General features: G+C 43.4%; 3 protein-coding genes and 1 long non-coding RNA gene across 4 annotated transcripts; all 4 read left to right on the forward strand.

The window, feature by feature from the left end:
- Window positions 1-904: 904 nt before the first annotated feature.
- Window positions 905-2367, forward strand: LOC146753551 (obscurin-like protein 1). The gene is made up of 2 exons (XM_085529248.1): window positions 905-1609; window positions 2009-2367. Exons 1-2 carry the CDS (start codon window positions 1399-1401, stop codon window positions 2365-2367), a joined length of 570 nt encoding a protein of 189 aa, XP_085385374.1. The 5' UTR covers window positions 905-1398.
- Window positions 2368-6108: 3741 nt separating this feature from the next.
- LOC146753552 (obscurin-like protein 1) lies at window positions 6109-8529 on the forward strand. Its single transcript, XM_085530623.1, has 3 exons — window positions 6109-6378; window positions 7043-7225; window positions 7800-8529. Exons 1-2 carry the CDS (start codon window positions 6135-6137, stop codon window positions 7147-7149), a joined length of 351 nt encoding a protein of 116 aa, XP_085386749.1. The 5' UTR covers window positions 6109-6134; the 3' UTR covers window positions 7150-7225; window positions 7800-8529.
- Window positions 8530-10060: 1531 nt separating this feature from the next.
- Window positions 10061-14308, forward strand: LOC146753553 (uncharacterized). Its single transcript, XR_014940041.1, has 4 exons — window positions 10061-10170; window positions 12455-12616; window positions 13240-13334; window positions 14231-14308. It is a non-coding gene; the product is annotated as an uncharacterized LOC146753553 (long non-coding RNA).
- Window positions 14309-14329: 21 nt separating this feature from the next.
- On the forward strand, window positions 14330-19270 carry LOC146753554 (obscurin-like). The gene is made up of 4 exons (XM_085529250.1): window positions 14330-14500; window positions 15193-15459; window positions 15670-15827; window positions 19256-19270. Exons 1-4 carry the CDS (start codon window positions 14383-14385, stop codon window positions 19268-19270), a joined length of 558 nt encoding a protein of 185 aa, XP_085385376.1. The 5' UTR covers window positions 14330-14382.
- The last annotated feature ends 459 nt before the right edge of the window (window positions 19271-19729 follow it).

Raw genomic sequence — 19729 nt, forward strand, 5'->3', positions numbered from 1 at the left:
GACTCTACAGTTCCATACTGGAACAAATATAAAATGCTAACTATGTAAAACATGGAGTCAAACCTGTGTGATTTGTCCACACCAGGAGGTGATTAGGAAACACTTTGTAAGCTACAAAGCTGCTTGCATGAAAGGAAAAGAAAACTACTAGAAAAAGGGAAAACATTTCTTCCTGAAAATAGGAAGAATAATGGACCTGACATGAAATTTGAGTGAAGCTGCCTGATTTTATGAAGCTATTCCCATTATTTTCTTGGTGCTGTGTTTCCCAAATGAGTGGTTTCTGGCTCTGCTGCAGCACCAGTCTGCATGTGAACATCAACTCTATTCACCATCTGGGAAGATTAGGACTTCCCTTCTCCCACCAGCACCACTGAATTACAGTTACTTAGAGGTTAAACAAAGGAATCCTTAAAGAAGGGTTTACAGCTGTCGTGTTATCTGAAGTGCTTGGGGCATTCTGATGCTATTAAGCTCTATGTATTAACAAGTTAATAAAGAAAAGGTAGGCATCTGATTGCTGTGACAGTTTCTAAGTTATTTGGAAAGCTGTACCACCCAACCACTCCTTCTATTTGATGGAGGTGACAAAGCTCAGTTTAATTTCTGACTGCTGTTTAAATTCTGAAGCTCGAGCTGGTTCCTGGAGCAGAAAAAGCTCGGAAGCTGTCCCTCCTACAAGCAGGCACCTCTGAGCAAAATATGACATCTCGATTTCTGATGGTAAGGTGAGGAGATCTGATTCCAGCGTCTAGCTTTTGGCTTCATGCTATGTTAGTGGGACCTTTGGCATCTAGCACTTAATGATCTTGAAGGTTTCTTCCAACCCAAGCCTTCCTGTGATCCTATGATTCTGTGATTTCATTCAGGTTTATTAGGATGAGATGAGTTCTCCTGAATGTGCTGTTCTCCATATGATTATAATTGGAGTCTAGATGTGTGACTTAAACCAGACACCAAACTTTCTGATGGCCAAAACGAAATGAACTCAATCCTTTACTGTGTCAGTAGTCTGTAACTAGAGCCCGTCAGGTAATTCCCAGCCTCCTGCCTGTATCAGTGGCTGCACACAGTGAAAAAGTCTGATGGGATTTTAACCTCTAAAATGTTCCAAAGCAACCAGAGGGTGAATATATTCACTATGCAAATACCTGCAGGAATAAGCTTGTCATGTATGTCCTCAGGTACCACAGTAGTTAACGGTGGGACTCAGTAGGTCATGCTGCAAGTTGAGTCTGCTGATCTTGAAGGTCTTTTCCAGCCTACATGACCTTATGCTAATATTTCTGTATTTCTTTCTGTTCAGATCCCAGAAAACCTCCCACCCAGCCCCCAGTTGACCCCGTGGTGAATAATAAAACAGAAACCTCAGTGACGCTGGCATGGTCCCCTCCGAAGATGCACCGCCCCATTCCAATCGATGGCTACATTGTGGAACCCAATAAACTAACTGGCTTCACCTGGGTGAGGTGCCACGAGTCTCATGTCCCCGTCCCAGAGTTCACGGTGAGCAATCTGTCTGAAGAGGCTGATGATCAGTTCCGAGTGTCTGCAGTCAATGTGCATGGACAGAGCCCGTCTCTGGAATTCCCAGGGAGCGTGCACCTTGGTAAGCACAAAAGCCCCAATGGAAATGGGTCAGTGTGTGCTGAGCAGCTGTGTTGGTTCCCTAAAGTTGTTTTCTTTGACTTGAAGGATAGTAGTGCATTAACACACCAAAGGCTTTCCCTTATTCCTAGTTCTCCTATCTCCTATCAACCTCCAGCTACCACTAAAGTGATACAAGTTCTGTTTCTGTGACAGAGACATGAATATTATTATCTTTTGATATCTCACATGTGCAAGAGGCAGAACTTTCTGTAACAGATTTGAAGCATAGAAGTGCTTCTTCCAGCACTCATGCAAAGGGAGAAGTAGAAATGTACCTATGATTTAATCTTCCATCTCTAAATGAGATACCAGACTTGCATCTAAAGAGCATTAAGACATCCATGTTGTTCTTCCTCAGAACCAGTCCTGGCTGTGAAATCCCCCCTAACAACTGGTGAAGCTGTACCTGGAAGGAATGCCATGTTTACTATTGACCTTACAACAACGTGTTGCGGCACTTGGTACATCAATGGTAAAGTCTTACAGGAAAGCGAGACCTGCATCATCAAGAGAACCCAAACTACTCACAGCCTAATCATAAAGAACGTCACCAAGAACGATGATGGAGCAGAAGTGAAATTTGTTGCCAAAAATGTTGATGTCAGCAGCAAGATGAAAGTGAGAGGTATTTGCTTTGATCCTTCTCCTTTCCTCTTCCAGTCAAGGCATAGTTGCTGTGATCTGCTGATTAGAACTGGGGCTGCAGGCATTCACTGACTGTACCAAATACCTGAAATTGCAACCCATGGACTGATGTGAGTCCTGATAATGACCTAAACATGATAGCACAGAGTGTAGGGTAAGCCAATCTACCCAGCTGCTTGGTATCTGAACCAGATTGCTTCATGCCAGCTGATGAATGTCTGCAGTTCACAGCTATTGGCCAGTGCATTCAGTCACCGGGTTTACCACTGCATCACCATAGAGCAGTACTTTCAGCTCCAGGTTCAGACAGCCTTTCTGATTGCACTGGAATAGTTTAGAAGTAGGGGAGCAATCATTCAATAATATCAATCAGCGTTGCATGACCAAATATAACAAACATTCGTGATGGGAGGAGCTGTTTGTCACTGGGTGGAAACCTCTGCAGAAGCATGTTTAGAGCATTCTTAATCAGTAGAAGGAGATGTTTGGTTGATTTTTACTTAGTAAATCCGGCAAGAAGACCAAATGAAATATCTTGAATTGCTCAGCACTGACATGTAGAAGAGACCTGTGACGAGTCACAGGGATGTTTACTTAGCTGTCATTCCATGGTGGGCTTTTTCTTACACAGATGTAGGGAGAAACTGAACTTTCCCACGCAGGTCTCTGTTTTGCTGCAGGGTTTAGGTCTGATCTCTGAGATCCACACGCTGGGCCTTGATTGCAATAAATGAGAGCCCTTTGTTTGCTCCAGTGGAAGACTTTCCATTTCTGCAGTACCCTCTGCAGAAGACACAAATGCAAATGCACCTTCTTCCCAGCAACAATTGCCTTGTTCTTTTTTACACTGAGTATGCATGAGGCTCTTCATCTTATTCTTCTGGCTTGTCACCCTTGTTGATCCATGGAGAAACAACAAAGCCCTAGAGTAGTGTATGCACTTTGGCATTGGAGAGCTTACTTAATTGCTTCTTCTCAATGAACAAACTCCAGAGAGGCATGGAGACAGCTCCAAACAGAATTGAATAACGGGACTAAACTTATGGAGAGCAGAACTTCCTGCCAAGGCTTGTCAGCTAGTCTTAATTTTGCTTTTCTTCTCCCTCTTTGTCACGTTACCATAATATTTCATACTGGCAGGTCTGCCCTCAGAATTAACTGGCACAGGCTACCGGGGGAGGTGGTGGGATCCCTGGAGGTGTTCAGGAACTGTGGAGATGTGGCCCTGATGGATGTTATCAGGGGGCATGGTGGGGTGGGTTGGGGTTGGAATCAAAGGAGGACCCCCATGTATTTCAGCAGGAAGCACTACTGGTAATAAGACTTTTGGAGCAAATCCTGGTAGGGCCACGCTCAGCTGGTCCAGTCTGGAGGCTGTTCCTCCTTCCTGCAGTATCTGCAGTGAAAACCAGCAGCTGCTTTTGTGTGGCTGGGCTCACATCCAGCAGTGGTGAGGTGACTACAATTATTCCACTGTGTGTTAATAGAGGCCAGTTTCATCATCTAACTTTTGCGCTCCAATTAACTTCCATAAAGGAATTCTGTTTTTCTTTTCAGTCCTAAGTGTTGTCTCCATCTTTTAGGCTCGATTTGTTTTCCAGGGGGTTACAATGCAGTAATAGAACACCCTCCATTTATTTCCTTCTAGTTTGCTTGTTCCAATTCTTTCCTCAGTTTTCCGAGTTTAGACATTTTCTTTAAGCCCTGGGCTTCTTCCTTTGGCTCTGTCCCCTGTACAGTGTATGTCTTTCAACTTGTGGAGATAAGGTAATCTGGTACGTGGTTTATAAAAGCTGCCAATTTGCCAGCTTCTGAATTAGAATCTAGCAATTAGAACTAGGATTAAACGTGTATGTTTGGCCTTATGATAAATGAATGCCTCATGGTCAGCAATGTCCCTGCAGTTCTTTACCATCGTACATATTTTGTGTGCCCATATTTTGTTTCAGCACTGGCAGACTTCATAAACAAAGAGACAACTGGAGTCACGACTTGAGCCCTGACATCTGGGCTTCATTCTTCTAGTTCATGAATTGCCTCAGCACTTACATCATCTTTAAACCTATGACTGAAATGGTCCTAAGTTCTTAGCATGGGAATCCAGTCTCCTCTTTTGACAAATTAAACTCCACATTTGGAGAGTTGAGTGTCTCCTGCTGTACCCGAAGGACGTTGTGATCTCTGAGGTGTCTCCCTGAGGTGCTGTAAGCACAGCCATTAGCTCATAGTGCAAGTAAAGCACTGTCAGGTCAAGCCTGGAGGAGTAATGCTTGTCACTGACATGTTCCTGTTCAGGGTGGAGCTGGAGGATAAAATAACACAAGAAATTGTCATTGAAATTCAATATCTGTGAAATTCAACTGGCTGCATTCACAGAACCTGGCGTTAAGATCTGGTTTCTGGTTTCTATCTTGAGCCTATTTTCCATAACCCAGTCCTCATTTATGAACTGAAGCTCTACTGAAAGCCTTTTGCTGTGTATGCTCATGCTGCAGTGCAGCGCTTGTGACCTTTAACAGCACATTCACATTCCTCTGATCACAGGCTCCTTAAGGTTGATTAATACCCTCTAGTCCAACTGCTCACCCATCACCACCATGATGCTCACCATCAGCAGGCTAAAAACTCAGCAGAGATGATAGATCAAGCACAACACTGGATTTGGGATGGCTAGAGATTCCTAAGATATTGAAGGGTTGCTTGCAGGTGGTGTTGGCTCAGGTATTCACCCTGCATCCCACCTCCCGTTCTGTTTGGTTGAGAATCATGCATTCTGCAATTTCACTTTGTAATTCAAAGCCCCTTTCTTTATCTGTTAAAAAACTGATCTAAAACAAGCCGAGAAGACTCCGTTGGAACTGGTTGATGCAGAACAAAGGCATCCCCAAAGGACAAGTTGCACTGTTTGATGAACATTATTGGATGAGAGCTAAGCTAAGATTTAAAAAGTTCTGGGGCTGTCTGTTGAGCATCAAATCCAGAGGAAGCCTGCATGATTCCCTGAGAATGGATACCTCCTACTTTGGTGTAGGGTGAAGGGAACACTAGCAGTAACTCCTATCACAAAATGTCACATGGCTCAGACAAAAAAGCCATTAAGAGGGCTTAATTAGGAGCACCAAATGGTCACAAGATGGTCTTAGGGCAGGGAAGTAATCTATCTACGTGACATTGATTGATGCTATTAGTTCTAAACAGCTTGACTCTAGAGGGACTGTTCTTCTTTGGTCACCTAGTTTTAAAAGAATAGATGGCTCCTGTCTATTACAATTTTTAAAGCATTATTTGTTCACTGATGCCATAAATGTGCCTGGCATAGCAATTGGCCTTGGTATATTCAGTGACTGAAAGCAACAGTTGTTGCTCTAAGAAATGCAATGCTAAGCTGGGTCTGCCTGTAGCTGACAGCCATCAGCTTGCTCCTCAGGCAGGTTCTGTCTGGATGGAATGAAGGGCATGAAATACTGATGTGCTCTTCAAACGCTGCTTGTTAGCTTAGAGACAAGGTGTTGAATAGGTTTGTTCATGCATTGCAAACACGTTACTTAGCTGCCTTCATTTTAGCTTCAGAAGAACACGTGCAGAATACAGACTTGATTAAAAGAAATAAGAACTGTCTGCATAGAACTTACTCTTTCCTTACACAGGAGAATCAAACAGACGTTTGTATGTGAGTATCTCCAGAGGTGAAACTCCATCACCCAAATGTAATGAGCAGAGACGTTACAATCAGTTCTAACTGTATCTTCATGCTGTGCTGAATAAGCCTGAGTCAGGATGTAAACCACTTTCTCTTTTTTTCTTCAGATGAAGCCATTAATGTTGTCAACAAGCCAAAAATGACTCCAGAAATATCAGTCAGTCCTTCTGAAGACCTGGAGCTGGTGTGTGAGGTGTCAGCTGCAAGCGGAGCTGTTGTATGGAAGAAAGATCAAACAGAGGTGAAGCAGGACCAGAAGACAACCATCATCTCCCAGGGGACGCACCGCAAGCTCATGGTCAAAAATGTGACCCTGAAAGACCAAGGGAGCTACAGCTGTGAAACAAAAGATGACAAAGCAACATTCCAAGTGAAAGTCAGAGGTGAGAAAATGCTTGGAATCTTAGCATGCAAGGAGTGAGAAAAGGGGAGGTGTTTGAAGAGATCTGGTTACAAAATTTGAAGGACAAAATGAGGTTGAAAATGCCAATAATCAGACTAATAAATGGTCTGGGTTGCAAAGGCCCACAGTGCTCATCCAGTTCCAGCCCCCTCCTTCCGCTGTGCAGGGTTGCCAAGCAGCAGCCCAGGCTGCCCAGAACCACATCCAGCCTGTCCTTGAATGCCTGCAGGGATGGAGCATCCACAGTCTCCTTGGGCAACCTGTTCTAGAGGGCCGTTCCCTTCTGATTTACTGGAAATGTAGAGAGACATCAGAAGAAACAAAGAGAAGGGAGGAGGTTCAACAGTGCATGCAGGTGTTCTAAATCTCATGTCCAAATCTGCTATCAGATAGCGAAATGTTTAGCTTTGTGATATGATATGATATGATATGATATGATATGATATGATATGATATGATATGATATGATGTGATATGATATGCCTATCATTTCCCAAGGCAAAATAGAGGGGAAAGTGTTTTCCTGCCTTAATGAGGCATCACGATGCTCCCTGTGAATGGCAAGTATAGTGAAAACGGGGAACTGAAGTAAGCTCTGCAGCAGACTACAGCAAAACAGTGTGACTGTTGTGATGTCCCTGCAGAGGAAGAAGACGTGTTTACAAACAAGGACAAGGTACAAAAGGAGGTGAAGGCTGTACTGACTCAAAATGCCACGCTGAGCTGCGAGGTGGCCCAGGTGAAGACGTAGGTGAAGTGGTACAAGGAGGGGAAACTGATCACCTGGAGCAAGAAATTCAAGGCTGAGTCAGACTAAATCTGGATAGGTGAGTCTGCTACTCACAGTAAGAGACCTGGTAGAGCTGACTATTCCCAGAGCTCCAAGTAAAACAGATATCTGCAAATCACACACAAAGAACAAAGGACTGCTTTGGTGAGCATATTTCCTTTGTGCCTTTGACAGTCACAGTTGTGGCAATGGTAGAGGCCATGAGTAGTCTGTTCAGGAAGCCAGGAGTACTATTCTGGGTCATGAAAAGGCAGCCAGTGGTTTGACTATCACATGTTTATGTGTTTTGATGTTTCACAGTGGGTCTTAAGTAAAAGGAACTCAGGCTTTGGTTGCCTGCAGGACAGATGTTCTTTTGGGTTCAATATGTTTGCATAGTGACTTGCAACCATGGGACTGGTGTTCAAGGACCCTCTTGGTTCCTTCAGCTCCTAGGTTCTTTCTTGCCTAGATTTGACACTTAGTTTCAACAGAAGAGCTGATATTCTCTGGTGAAGGCTATTAGTTTGGTCACAAGTGGTAACCTAAACCTGTTCCAACCTGTACATACAGACCTGCAAGATGGTCTCATTTCAGTCCCTCAGTCAATACTTTTTCTTTTCTTCCCTCAGGGCCAAAACCTGTGTTTATAAACCAGGAGCAGGTGCAGAAAGAGGTGAGTGCTGCCCTGACAGCAAGTGCCTCCCTCAGCTGTGAAGTAGCACTGGAGTAAAATGGTTCAAGGATGGAAGACTGCTTGCCTCCTCCAGAAAGTTCAGAATGGAATCTGTGGGCAAAACATGGCGTCTGGTTGTGGAGCAGCTGGAGAAGAAAGGTGCTGGAGAATACATCTGCGAGGCTGCTGGCCAGAAGATGACCTTCAAGTTGGAATCAACTGGTGAGCATTCGCTTTGGGAGCACTAAGCAGCTGTTTATGTGGCTTAGAGGAAGAGGAAGTGAGCCATGTCAAAGGGAAGGTGGTGTGGCGCAGGAATGCAGTTGAGATCAAACCCAGCAAACGTTTCCAAATTGATGAGGAAGGGGTCAGAAGAACCCTGACAATAACAGGGATCCGGGCTGAGGATGAGGGAGAGTACTTGTGTGAGTCCAGAGATGACAAGAGCAGCATTACCATCACCCCCAAAGGTATGTCTCTGGAAATGAAGGCTGACAGTGTGGAAGGATCCTTGGCTTCCCTCATCAGCCATTACAACACTGCAAAGCTGAGTTCATTTGTGTGTTTATGCTGTTCTTTGTGTTAACAACCAAGTACAAAACTTGTCTTTCTCTCTAAATAACTGTGGAACAACTGCTTCTGAAGAGCACAGCAGTTAAGCGAGGAAATCAGCCTTCAAGGCTGGAATTAAGCATCCCAAATGTGAGATGGGATTTTTTTTACCCCTTCTTTGCCTCTTTTCTTCTTGCATCTTTGTAGATGCAAGGAGGATCTCCTCTACAGGCAGGAGATGTGAGTGTCAGTTATGGTGATCACTTACTGCAAGTCATAAAATCTGATACTTCCAATAAAATCATTGACTCTGTTGGCTCTTTGAAGGTGCTCATACATAACATGATAGCTGGTTTTGAGTTATACAACAAAAAAGCATTTAATGGTTGGATGACTGGATTAGTAATTTGGAGGGGCTTTGAAGCCTTCACTGTGGGTTTCAGGAAAGGTTAGTGAAATATCTGGGGCACAAAGAGCTGAGCATGTCCTGGAGCAATGGAGAAGGGCTGGATGATTTTTGCGCGTATTTTCAGCCATAGAATTTTGTGTTCTGGTGGTGTCAGTACATTCTTTCGTACAGCATGGATGGGTTGGTTTGTTGCATTGGTTCAGACTTTTGTACTAGGAGCTCAGCAGTGGTTAAAGCTCACACTTGTGCAAAGTAAACAAGCTCCTGCAATTCGTCTCTATTCTGTTTTAGCTGTGGATTAACTTTACAGTTTCTTCCACATGCTTTATGGTTCCTTTCTGTAAGTCTACTTACACAGACTGAGTTGCTTAACTTGAAGTCTTGCTCCAGGATTTTGGGCATATTCTTAGCAGAAATATCACAAATAATTTCACCAACAATTCTCCCCACCTATATGTAGCTTTCCTTTTTTTCACTGGAAGGTTTTACACTGGCAGATATGGTGGGCATGTAGAAACAACCCCATTAATTCTCATGAAGCTCTGATTTCTCTGACTGGCCTTTGTATTGTGATTCTGCATGCATGCCCTGTAGCTAAAGCCTGGATGTCTTCCCCAGCACCTTCAGTCTCCCATCCTTACTTGAGTTACTCCGTTGCAAATCTCTCTGCTAGTACAGGAGAGTTTTTATTTTACCCCTTCTGTGAGGCAGCAGCTGGATGAGAAGGGTGAGATGAGGGAGGACTAGGTTGTTTGGGTGGCTTTTTTTTTTTTTTTTTTTTTCCTAAGAGCCAACTGGGAATCAAAGATCCCAAAAATTGAAGACGAACTGTGTCATATAGAGCAGGGTTTGTCAAATCACTGGCATGCACTGTTAGGACATCTTCTTCATCAACATATTCCGGGCTGAGAGTTGTCACTAAATTCTGCTCTGTGTCCCAAAATGTGCACTTATCACTTCTATTGGCAGTTATGCCAATATTCTATTGGCAATTATGTCAGTAATGCATATAGGAATGTTTTGCACTGGGCCATTGCCACCAGAGTATCCCTGATCTATCAAGAGGATTGTTGTAACATTATTGTCCCTAGCACAAGTAATGATAATGTGCTCAAAACAATAGGTTTTTTTGTTGTTAATGACAAGTTCTAGTAAGCATAGAGAGTAGGCACTGCCTTTCATTATTCCTTATGCCGGATGCTCCTAGAGACCTCATTCCCAACGAAATCCACATCCTTCTTTCTCCTTCTCAGAATTGCCTTTGTAAATCAGCAAACCATTGGCAGACACGAGCGTCACTCAGAAGGACAAGGTCACATTTGAGTGTGAGCTGTCCAGGCCCAACGTGGATGTCAAGTGGTTCAAGGTATGGCATGTAATGGTGTTTTCCTTTCTGACTTGTCTGGAAATGAATGAGAGCCTTTAATTTCACTTCCAAGGGATGCGAGTCTGAGCTTTTGCTTGATAGCTTTTGCACTGCTCTCTTTTCTTTATGCTCTTTTACTTGCCCAGATCAGCACTCTTTGTTATTATGTCCTGAGTTCATTTATCAAGTTGAAATGGAAGTTTGTTTTGTGTTTCTTGTGAACTCCTGAGGTCTTGCTGCACAAAATATTGTTGGTTGGTGTAGAGTCTTGAGCTTCAACTCTAACACAGAAATTCTCAGCCAGGATTTTGTATCCTTGTTGTGATCTGGCTTTTAGGGTGAAATCTGAGTTTTCTTTGCACCTGACAGTGTGAGAATTTGCTCTGGCACTTTGTGTACCTCCCCTGTGCTCAGCTGTTCCTTCCCTTACTTGGGGATAACGTCATTTATTCAAGATGATGTCCAAACGGGCTTGTTAACAGTTTTCCACAGTGCTTTAAGCTGTCATAGGTCAGCCAGAATTTATGCATGTTCTATAGCCATTCCTCCATGTTGAAAACACTACACTGTGCTTAAGCTTCAGCATATGTTCCAGTAAGCACAGTTCCATTAATTCTAGGGAAGCGGGTGAATTAAGCATAGATCTGAAGGCTGCCTATGCTCAGTGCAGAGATGGAAGGACTCATGGAGATCTGACTTGATACTTTCCCTTCTTAGATGGGAAGGAGCTCCATCATAGTAAAAAAGTGGGCATTACTTCCCAGGGAAATAGGAGAAGTCTCATGATTCACCAGTGTGAATATGAAGGTCAGGGAACACCCACGTGCCAAGCAGCTGAAGACAAGACATCAGCTACCCTAAAGGTTCATGGTATGTTTAACTGAAAGAGCAAATAAATCCTCTTGTGGTGTTTTGCACCACAGGAAGAAATGCTTCATGGGCAGTTTGGGCATTTCTTGGTTAGTCATTTTGGATACCTTTCTCTTTCTTCTTTATGCTCAAGACAGATTTTCCCTCCATGTGTTGCACTGGTTAAACCCCAGTTTGTAGTTCATCAGCTGGCTCTGAAGCATCAGACTGGTTACTGAACAGACGGGTCTGCTGTGCCCTGGTAGATGCCACTTTCCAAAGGGACGTCTGAAAGGATGCTTTTATCTGATTTCCTACTAGATGCTGTCCTCATGTGGCCACTTGGGTTCAGTGTTAGCATGAACATGAACATCTGTTCTGTCCCATGACTTTGGTGAACTCTCATTTTCTCTCTCAGTCTGCAACCAGGTTGGGTTGGTGTTTCAGTACTGGCTGTTTTATGCAGGAATTCTGCCCCAGAGGTTTATCCAAGTTGTATCCAGGCCCTTCAGAAGGAAATGGAAATAGTAGCACAGAAATATGAGCTGATTCTGACATAAAGAAGTGCAGACCTGGAGAGTTAAAAGGGATTGTGTGATGTTCAAGGGATTTTGAAGCAAAAATGTCCCCTAGGTAAGATTTCTGGCTGACATTCCCTATACATTGTGGGCACACAAGCTAAGGAGAGACTAGTGATGAGCATGCAGAGAAGCCAATGGTTCAGACAGGTTTGTAGTGACATGACATTGTAGAGTTCTGCCTAGTTTTCCATGGTGGAAGGTGGTGTTGTTACCAGTTTTCTTTAACATTTTTGTAGGCAACATGGCCAGTGGAATCAAATGCAGCCTCAGCAAGTCTGCAGATGACACCAAGCTGAGCGGTGCTGTTGATGTGCTAGAGGGAAGGGATGCTACCCAGAGGGACCTGGACAGGCTGGAGAGGTGGGCCCTTGGCAGCCTCATGAACTTGAGTGTGGCCAAGTCCAAGGCCCTGCACCTGGGTCAGGGCAATCCCAAGCACAGGCACAGGCTTAGAGGAGAATGATTTGAGAGAAGCCTTGACCCTGAGGAGAAGAGTTGGTCTGGAGGGAGGTGTCCCTGCCTATAGCAGTGGGATTGGAACTAAATGACCTTAAAGATTCATTCCATTCTATTGTTTTTCTACCCTTAATTTTGCTTGAAAGGTTTTAGAATAAATGAGATTCTGGTTTCCATGAAAACTGTTTGCAGGGAGCTCCATTGTAGCTAGTAAGTCTATGTTTAAGTTCAAGGCCAATAATGCATTTACTGTGTTGAAGAGAGAAATGACGCAGGAATGGATGATGGTTTAGAATAAAACATAATCCTACTTATTTTCTATGCAAGTATGTGTAAGGAAAAGATGCTTGACTCAGTTCTGGAAATACCCTGACAAATATATCTCTACTGTTTCACAGCTGGAGATATCAAGATTGTGAAACCAGTGGAAGATGCGGAAGTGAATGAGTATGGGAGTGCATCTTTTGTCTGTGAGATTTCACACGATGAGGTTCAGAGCCAGTGGTACAAAGATGACAACAAGCTGAAGGCTGATGACAACATCAGAATGCGGCAAGATGGTAGGGTGTAAGAGGGGGATCTTTCTCCTGAGTGGGGGGTTGGTTGGAGATCAAACAGAAAGGACATCTGAAATGAAGTGAAGAAGGTTCAGAAGGGAGTTCCCCTTTTGTTTTGGGACTGAGGTTAGGGTGGAACAAGTGACAGGTGGGAAGCTTAGTGTGGGAAGTGTGATGCTATCCCACCATCCCACACTGCCAGGAGCAGGTAGGAAATGAGTGCAGTTCTTTCCAAAGTGGGGGTGAACAGGTCAGTCAGTTCACCTCTCCAAAGAGGTTTTGTCTGACAGTGAGTGTGATCCTTCTGTATCAGGTACTTTGAAGGTGACGGCGGCCGCATTCGGTCAGTCCTTGTAGAAGCCATGTTTAGATTCTGCTTTGGTGGGGATGTGGATATGGGGGAATGGGTGGTTTCATTGACATGAGAGAACAGGCAGTGATGCTGTGAAACCAGATGGATGATGCTCAGCCTGGCCATTTGCCTCAGAGCTGTTTGCTCAAGGAAGCCAAGTGTGGTTGTGGGTTTGCTCTCAAGAGCACAGTTTGGTAGGGATGAGTTGGCGGTTGGACTAGATGACCTTAGTGGTCTTTTCCAGCCTTAGTGACTCTGTGGTTCTCTGCTTCAGGAAGGACCTACTCGCTGACTTACACACGTGTCCAAGTCAAGGATGCAGCAGAAATAAAATCTGTAGCAGAAAAAGTGCCCATCTTACAGTGAAAGGTAATTATGCTTCTGATGACGATTTTGCTTAAATTATCTTATGTTATAAACCAGCCAACAACTTTTGCTTTAATGTCAAGGAAGCTAAACACCACCAGAACCTTTCACAGAAATAAAAACTCCTAGCTACCTACCTTTCTGCCCACAAAATATGCAGCTTGTCTTTTGGGATTTACTTTTGCTAAGTAAAACAGATTATTTTCTTAGGAGGTTGATTTTCTACCTCTAGACTTCAGATTTGTGTTTGAACGTTGAGGGATAAAAACATAGCTTGACTTTTTCTTCATTTTCTCTGTCTGTTTGAAAAGACCACAGTTTTGTTTTTTTTAATTTATACAATGTTAGGGTATATATATGATGTTAAGTGTGATAAAGAAAAGGGAGACATTTGAGTTAGCACGCTACTCAAGAGTTCAGTCCCCAGCTTTGCCACTGTTACAATTATAAGGGCAAGAACATCCTGGAAAATGAATTTCTCCTAAGTTGAGTCATTACATTTGAGCTACAGAGACCTTTACTAGGAGAAAACTTGTTGTTCAGAGCTAAGTTGCTGTATTAAACCAAAGTAATTATCAATGTCCGTGTTTCATTGAACCTCTTTTCCATTTCGTAATGCGAGGAGTTTGATATCGGGATGGGAAGGTCATGGTTTGATTTGGATGTTGGACTGGGAATCAGAAGATCTGGGCTCTCTTCTGGTTGTCAGTCTTATTTTCTGACTTCTTAACAGCATTCCTTTCTTTCTATTATTTTTTAATGATGTTTTAAGGCATTTTGAGCTGATAGGTGTAGTGTTCATGTGCAGTAATGCTGACGTGAGTAAGTAGGGTGATAATGTAAGGGTTATTTACATTCCTTCTAAATCTCTGCTTTCTCTTGTTCCATCCTTCTTAAAGAGCAATCCATTAATCTAGTAAAGGAGCTGTGTGATGAGGATGTGACTGAGCCTGAAGAAGCCAAATTTGAATGCGAGATACCCATTCCTTCTGTGAAACCTCCCAAGTAGTATCTACGTGGGGAAGTCTTACAGGCTGGCGGAAACTTGATTATGCAGCAAGAAGGCACCATCCACCGGCTGACCATACCGAAAACCACCACTGATATGACAGGCACCATTCAGTTCTCAATTGGCAAATCAAAATCCACAGCCAATCTGCTTGTTAGAGGTAACATATCCTGGCTTGGTTTACATCATGAAGATGAAGAATTAATTAATGTCCAGTCTTCCTTCACTGGGATCTTTGAAATATTGTGTGTGTGTCTGGAGGTTCTGCTCCATTTCCAGTTCAAAGTCATTGGACACTAAATGAGACAGCTGCGTCTCAGTAAAAGATCTGTATGAATAGTTGTGATGTGCTTACTGTTCAGATCTACAGAGCTGAGGTTTTGTCCTTGGCTATACCAAAGAAGTCAAATCAGGTGAAATTAATTGTATTTCTGAAGTAGACAAGTTTAAGTTTGGTAGCACCTAAATTTGATGCAGTTTGTCATTGATTTTATCTGAAAGAAACTTCCAGGCTTTTTATCTGCTGTTGTCCCCAGTGTAAGAGTCTCCATTCACATCCTAAAGTACTTATTATATTTTCAACTCACTCTTATTTGAATAAAAGCCTCAACTGGGAGCAATTTAATAAGCACAGAGCAAGAGCTGGACCTTGCATTTGGTAGATACTATACAGTATTACTTTATAGAAATGTAATCAATGGCCTTCCCTATAGATAATCATTTGTTTTATCTTTAGAGTGGTTCACAGAACCATTGTGAACATGAAATTAATTGGAATGGAATAGATGCAAGAGACTTTCCTCTTCTTCCAATTGTCCTCATCCTTTCTTCTCTTCCACCCCTGCTTTTCAGATTACCATATACAAATCACCAGGAAGTTGGAGGACAAGACAGCTTTGGAATGTCATTCTGTCATCCTGTCCTGTGACTTCAGGCCTTCTCCAAAGGTTGTGAAATGGTTCAAGGGCCACACACCCATCGAGCCCTCTGAGAAGTACAAGATCAAGAGGGATAAGCATTCAGCAGAGCTCCAGATTCTCAAGCTGAAGCCCAATGATGCTGGTGTGTACAAGTGCAAGGCGGGAATTGCAGAGACTGAGGCCACGCTGACAGCTGAAGGTATGAGCAGGGAGGGTGGCCTCTTCCATGTCCTATTTCACCTCAGATTTCTCTTCTTGAGGTTGATTTCTGCCGTTCTCTCCTGCTAACTTTGCAAATGTATAAACTTCACTGAGAAGATTACACAAAGATTATCTAGTCCAGCCATTCTACCACATCCCAGTATGCTTTATAGTAACAGTGGTAACAGTTCACCTTGTTTCCCTACAGCCCACGACGTAGAAGTAAGGAAGCACCTGCAGGATGTGGAAATTGAAGAAGAGAGCTCTGCTGTCTTCTCCTGCGAGCTGTCCCATGATGACGAGGATGTAGAATGTTTTCTGAATGGCAGCCTCCTTTACACCAACAATTACAATGACATCAAGAACGTTGGCAACTGCTGCACACTGACAGTGAAGCAGGTTAAGCCTGAGGATGCTGGCCCAGTGACAGTGAAGTCAGACAAGGTGTCAGAAAGCGCGCGCCTGAAGGTGAGAGGTGGGTCTGATCACAGCCCTCCTGGAAGTAAGAGATGCTAAGGAGCGACAGTTCATTCTATTGTGCAGCAGTCCTGCTTCTAAAGCTCACCTCTCTGGGGTGACAAGTCATCAGGGGCTTTCTTCCAGTGGAAGGTTCCATTGCAGCAGATATCAACGAAGGAGGATGGTTTTGGTGTCCTGCCAAAGCATTCCATTGCTTTTTATCATCATTTTACTTAACACAAGGAGAGTTACAGGAGCAGATTTTTTTACTGCTTCAGTGCCATGCAGTGTCAATGCTGTTGTCTCCAAGGATTTATGACTGCAGGGAGAGATCATTCAGTGTGTGTTTTGCCTCTGGAATGACTAATGACAGGCTGTGAGCAACCCGATCTAGCTGTGAATGTCCCTGTTTATTGCAGGGGAGCTGGGCTAGATGGCCTTTAAGGGTCTCTTCCAATTCTAAGGATACTGTGATTCTAATCTGCTCTCCCCAGTAATTAAGCTCTTTTACTCTACGCGCTCAGAGTTTGAAGGATTTCCTCTTTCTCCTTTCTTTTGCATTTGGTGGATGTTTTTTCCCCAGTGTAAACCTCTGATGTGTGAAATAGAAGATAGATAAAAGGAGTCAATAAAGAGGAAAATCAAAAGTGTTCAGCAGCTTATCCTCTTAATACTGTGGCCTGCTGTATGAGCTCTGCTCCACGTGAGGGCAATGCCAGCTCTCCAGCTTTAGAAGAGCTACATCCCAATTTTTTCATATGATATCAGTCCCACCTACGGCAATGCAGGCTGTCCCTCCTGTTCCCTGTATTCTCCTACTGAATACTTGAGAATTCCATAAAGCGTATTCAGTCAACAGACATGAAACCACTTTAGGTTCTATATTGGTGTCGTCAGTAATGGTAAAGATTTATTGATACCTCTTTAAAAATCTGAACACAACTGGAAATGTCTCAACTTCTGTATCATGTTGTTCTGTTTTGCCTGTTTAATTGCAGAGAAGCCAGCTGTCTTCATGAAGTGTTTGAATGATGCTTTTGTTGAGGAGTGGGGTGTGATTAAATTGGAATGCGAAGTCTCTAAAGAGAAGGTCAAACCAGTGTGGAAAAAGGACGGTGTTGTGCTCACTTCTGGCAACAAGTTTGAGCTGCTACAGTCTGGGAAGACCCTATGTCTCCTTCTCCATGACCTCGAGAAGTCAGATGCAGGTTTATATACCTGTGATATTGGCACTGATGTTGCCAAGTCAAATGTCGGCGTTCAGGGTAAGTACTGTGGAAAGTGAAGGAGTGCTAAAAGCACATTCAGTGTGGTCACTATGTCTTACACCTATTCCCCCACGAGCCTTAATAGTTTCTACAATAGAACTGTATTTCTGCAATTTAGCGCAGTGATGTCTGGAAAATTCCCATTGCTTTTGAAGTAAATGTATCTCCTTTTGCCATGAAAATCACCAAACACATCAAGGATGTCCTGGAAATGTTTCCTTTCTAAACATCCCTAAAATGGAGAAATGGTTTGAACACCAGTAGGGGTAGGATGGTAACAAAAGAGCTAATAGAAACATTTAATGTCTTGTCGTAGGCAAAACCCTTTTTCTCACGCAGCATCCTAGAGTTGTCCTCTCTGTTAGGTTTTTCCCTCTGTAGCTCATTGAATCTTCATTGTGCTCCATGGACTGAGCTGCTCTCCTTGTAGTTCTTCCAGAGCAAAGCCAAGAGATTCACGTCTCTTTTTTTTTATAGCTTTCTGTTAATTCTGAGAGGAGAATGTCTTAGAGAATACATCAGTGAGGAACGCAGCCATGATCTGCAAATCCTGAGTTCAAACACCAGTACTGCTACTCACATCGGTCACAAATGCCTTTTCTCCATCTAAACCTCATACTAACCTATCTCTTATCTTTCAGAGCTGAATATTGGCATTAGCAAACGGCTGAAAAACAATGAAATCCAGGAGGTAGAAGAGTGTACTTTTGAATGCATTCTGTCCCATGAAAGCATTGATGAGTTCAACTGGACACTGAATGGAAGCAGAGTGGAAAGTGGTGGGTGATTTAAAGCTTCTAACGTGGGTTGGTAAGAGACTCTCCTTATCAAAAGTGTGACTCCTACTGACTCTGGGGAAGTTGTTTTTATTGCCCGTGGTCTAACCTCCAAAGCCTCTCTGTTTGTGAAAGGTAATGAGATGGGAGAGATTCTGGGGTCTGATTCCTTCAACTGTCTTCTGATAAGATTGTCATGAGAGCTAACTCATAATATGGTTAAAGTGAATAGCAACCTTCTACTTGAACCTTGAAGCACTGAGAATTTCTCTTAAAAATAAGTAAAAGGAGGAACCATTTGACACAAATGTGAGAACTACCTAAAGCACTGGGGTAGTGTTGGAAATGGGCATCTCACTACAGCTTGTTCCATTACCAGTAAATCAGGAATGATCTGTTGAGGGAACTGTGGGAGCAAATATCCTCTAAGTATAAGCTGAAGGGATGGCCTTCACATCATCTAGCTGTACAACAAATTCCTATCTAGAACATGTGCATCTGAGAGCATCATCTGAGGCTCCCAGTGTGATCAGTGGAGAGAAGGAAGAGGCAGTTTTCAGACATGGTTCATCATCCTTAGTGGGGTAGATTTAAGAGAGAATTAATGGTGCCTGGAATTCAATTGTCTGTACTTTACAGATTACTGCTGGCTGTAGGATGGCCTCTGTTGCAAGTGCCTCTCTAACTTAAGTCCAGCATGTAGATGCGTGTATTTTGAGAGAGGCATCCTACCCTAAGTGTATGTTACTCAAAAAGCATGTTTTCTTTCAGAAAAACCTACTGAGGTAACAAAACAGCTGGAGGATAAGACAGCAGCAGCAGGGCAGGACATCAGCCTGAGCCGTGAGCTGTCAAAACCAGATGTGAACATCAGGTGGTACAAGGATGGCAAAGCAATCAGAAAAAGCCAGAAGTACGACTTGCAGTAGGAGGGAACTGGGGCCATTCTGATCATCCATGACTCTACCGCCAAGGACAGCGGGGAGTACACCTGTGAGACAGAGGACTCTGAAACAAAAGCCAGGGTCACTGTGCAAGGTGAGTTGAAAAGCACACTGGGGATGGCATGTAGAGAAGTCGAGGTAAATATCTGCAGCCTGTGGGTGATGTTTTTCTCTTCTGTTTCCTTGAGCGGGATCAATTCTTAGTTTTCAGAAAATATGGTGGATTAAAATATTTTAGTTAAAATAATCTCTAAACTGAATGATAAATGGCATGAGAAAGCAAAGCTGAGAACTAAGGAAGGCTCCAGAAGAGAAAACAAAGTCCAGTATGGCATATTTAGAGACAGGTGAAGAACCCTTGAGCGCAATGAGGAGTACTAGGATACTCTGGAATGTCTCTTGGGCTCCCTACAGCACACATACTTGCTCTGGGGCATATCTGGATGTCTGTAGAGCTAATTGCGGGGCCCTGAGAAACCTCTGGGGCACATTAGGGGGCACTGGCTTCCATGTGAGTGTTCCCAGGTTCCCAGAAGTCAACAGGGAAGCCTTTGGAGACCCCTTGGGAAGACTCAGTGGGGCCCTAGAGTGATGTAGCAGCTTGTGTTGGTTGCATCTGCTTGGCAGGGAAGCAATTTCCCTGGTGAGAGCTGACTGACTGGGAGGTGATTTCCTTGGTTTAATTAATTTAATTACCTGGAATATAATTAAATAACACTGTTCAGCGTTCAATCAAGATGATATTTTTCGAAAGTACTGCAGTCATGCATCTGTAGCAGCTTTGCTAAAATATATCGAGTTTATTCAAAATTCCAGTGATG

This window comes from Coturnix japonica, chromosome Z (genome assembly GCF_054131305.1).
Source record: "Coturnix japonica strain WE chromosome Z, WE-NBRP24, whole genome shotgun sequence".
In the NCBI taxonomy this organism is placed as follows: domain Eukaryota; kingdom Metazoa; phylum Chordata; class Aves; order Galliformes; family Phasianidae; genus Coturnix; species Coturnix japonica.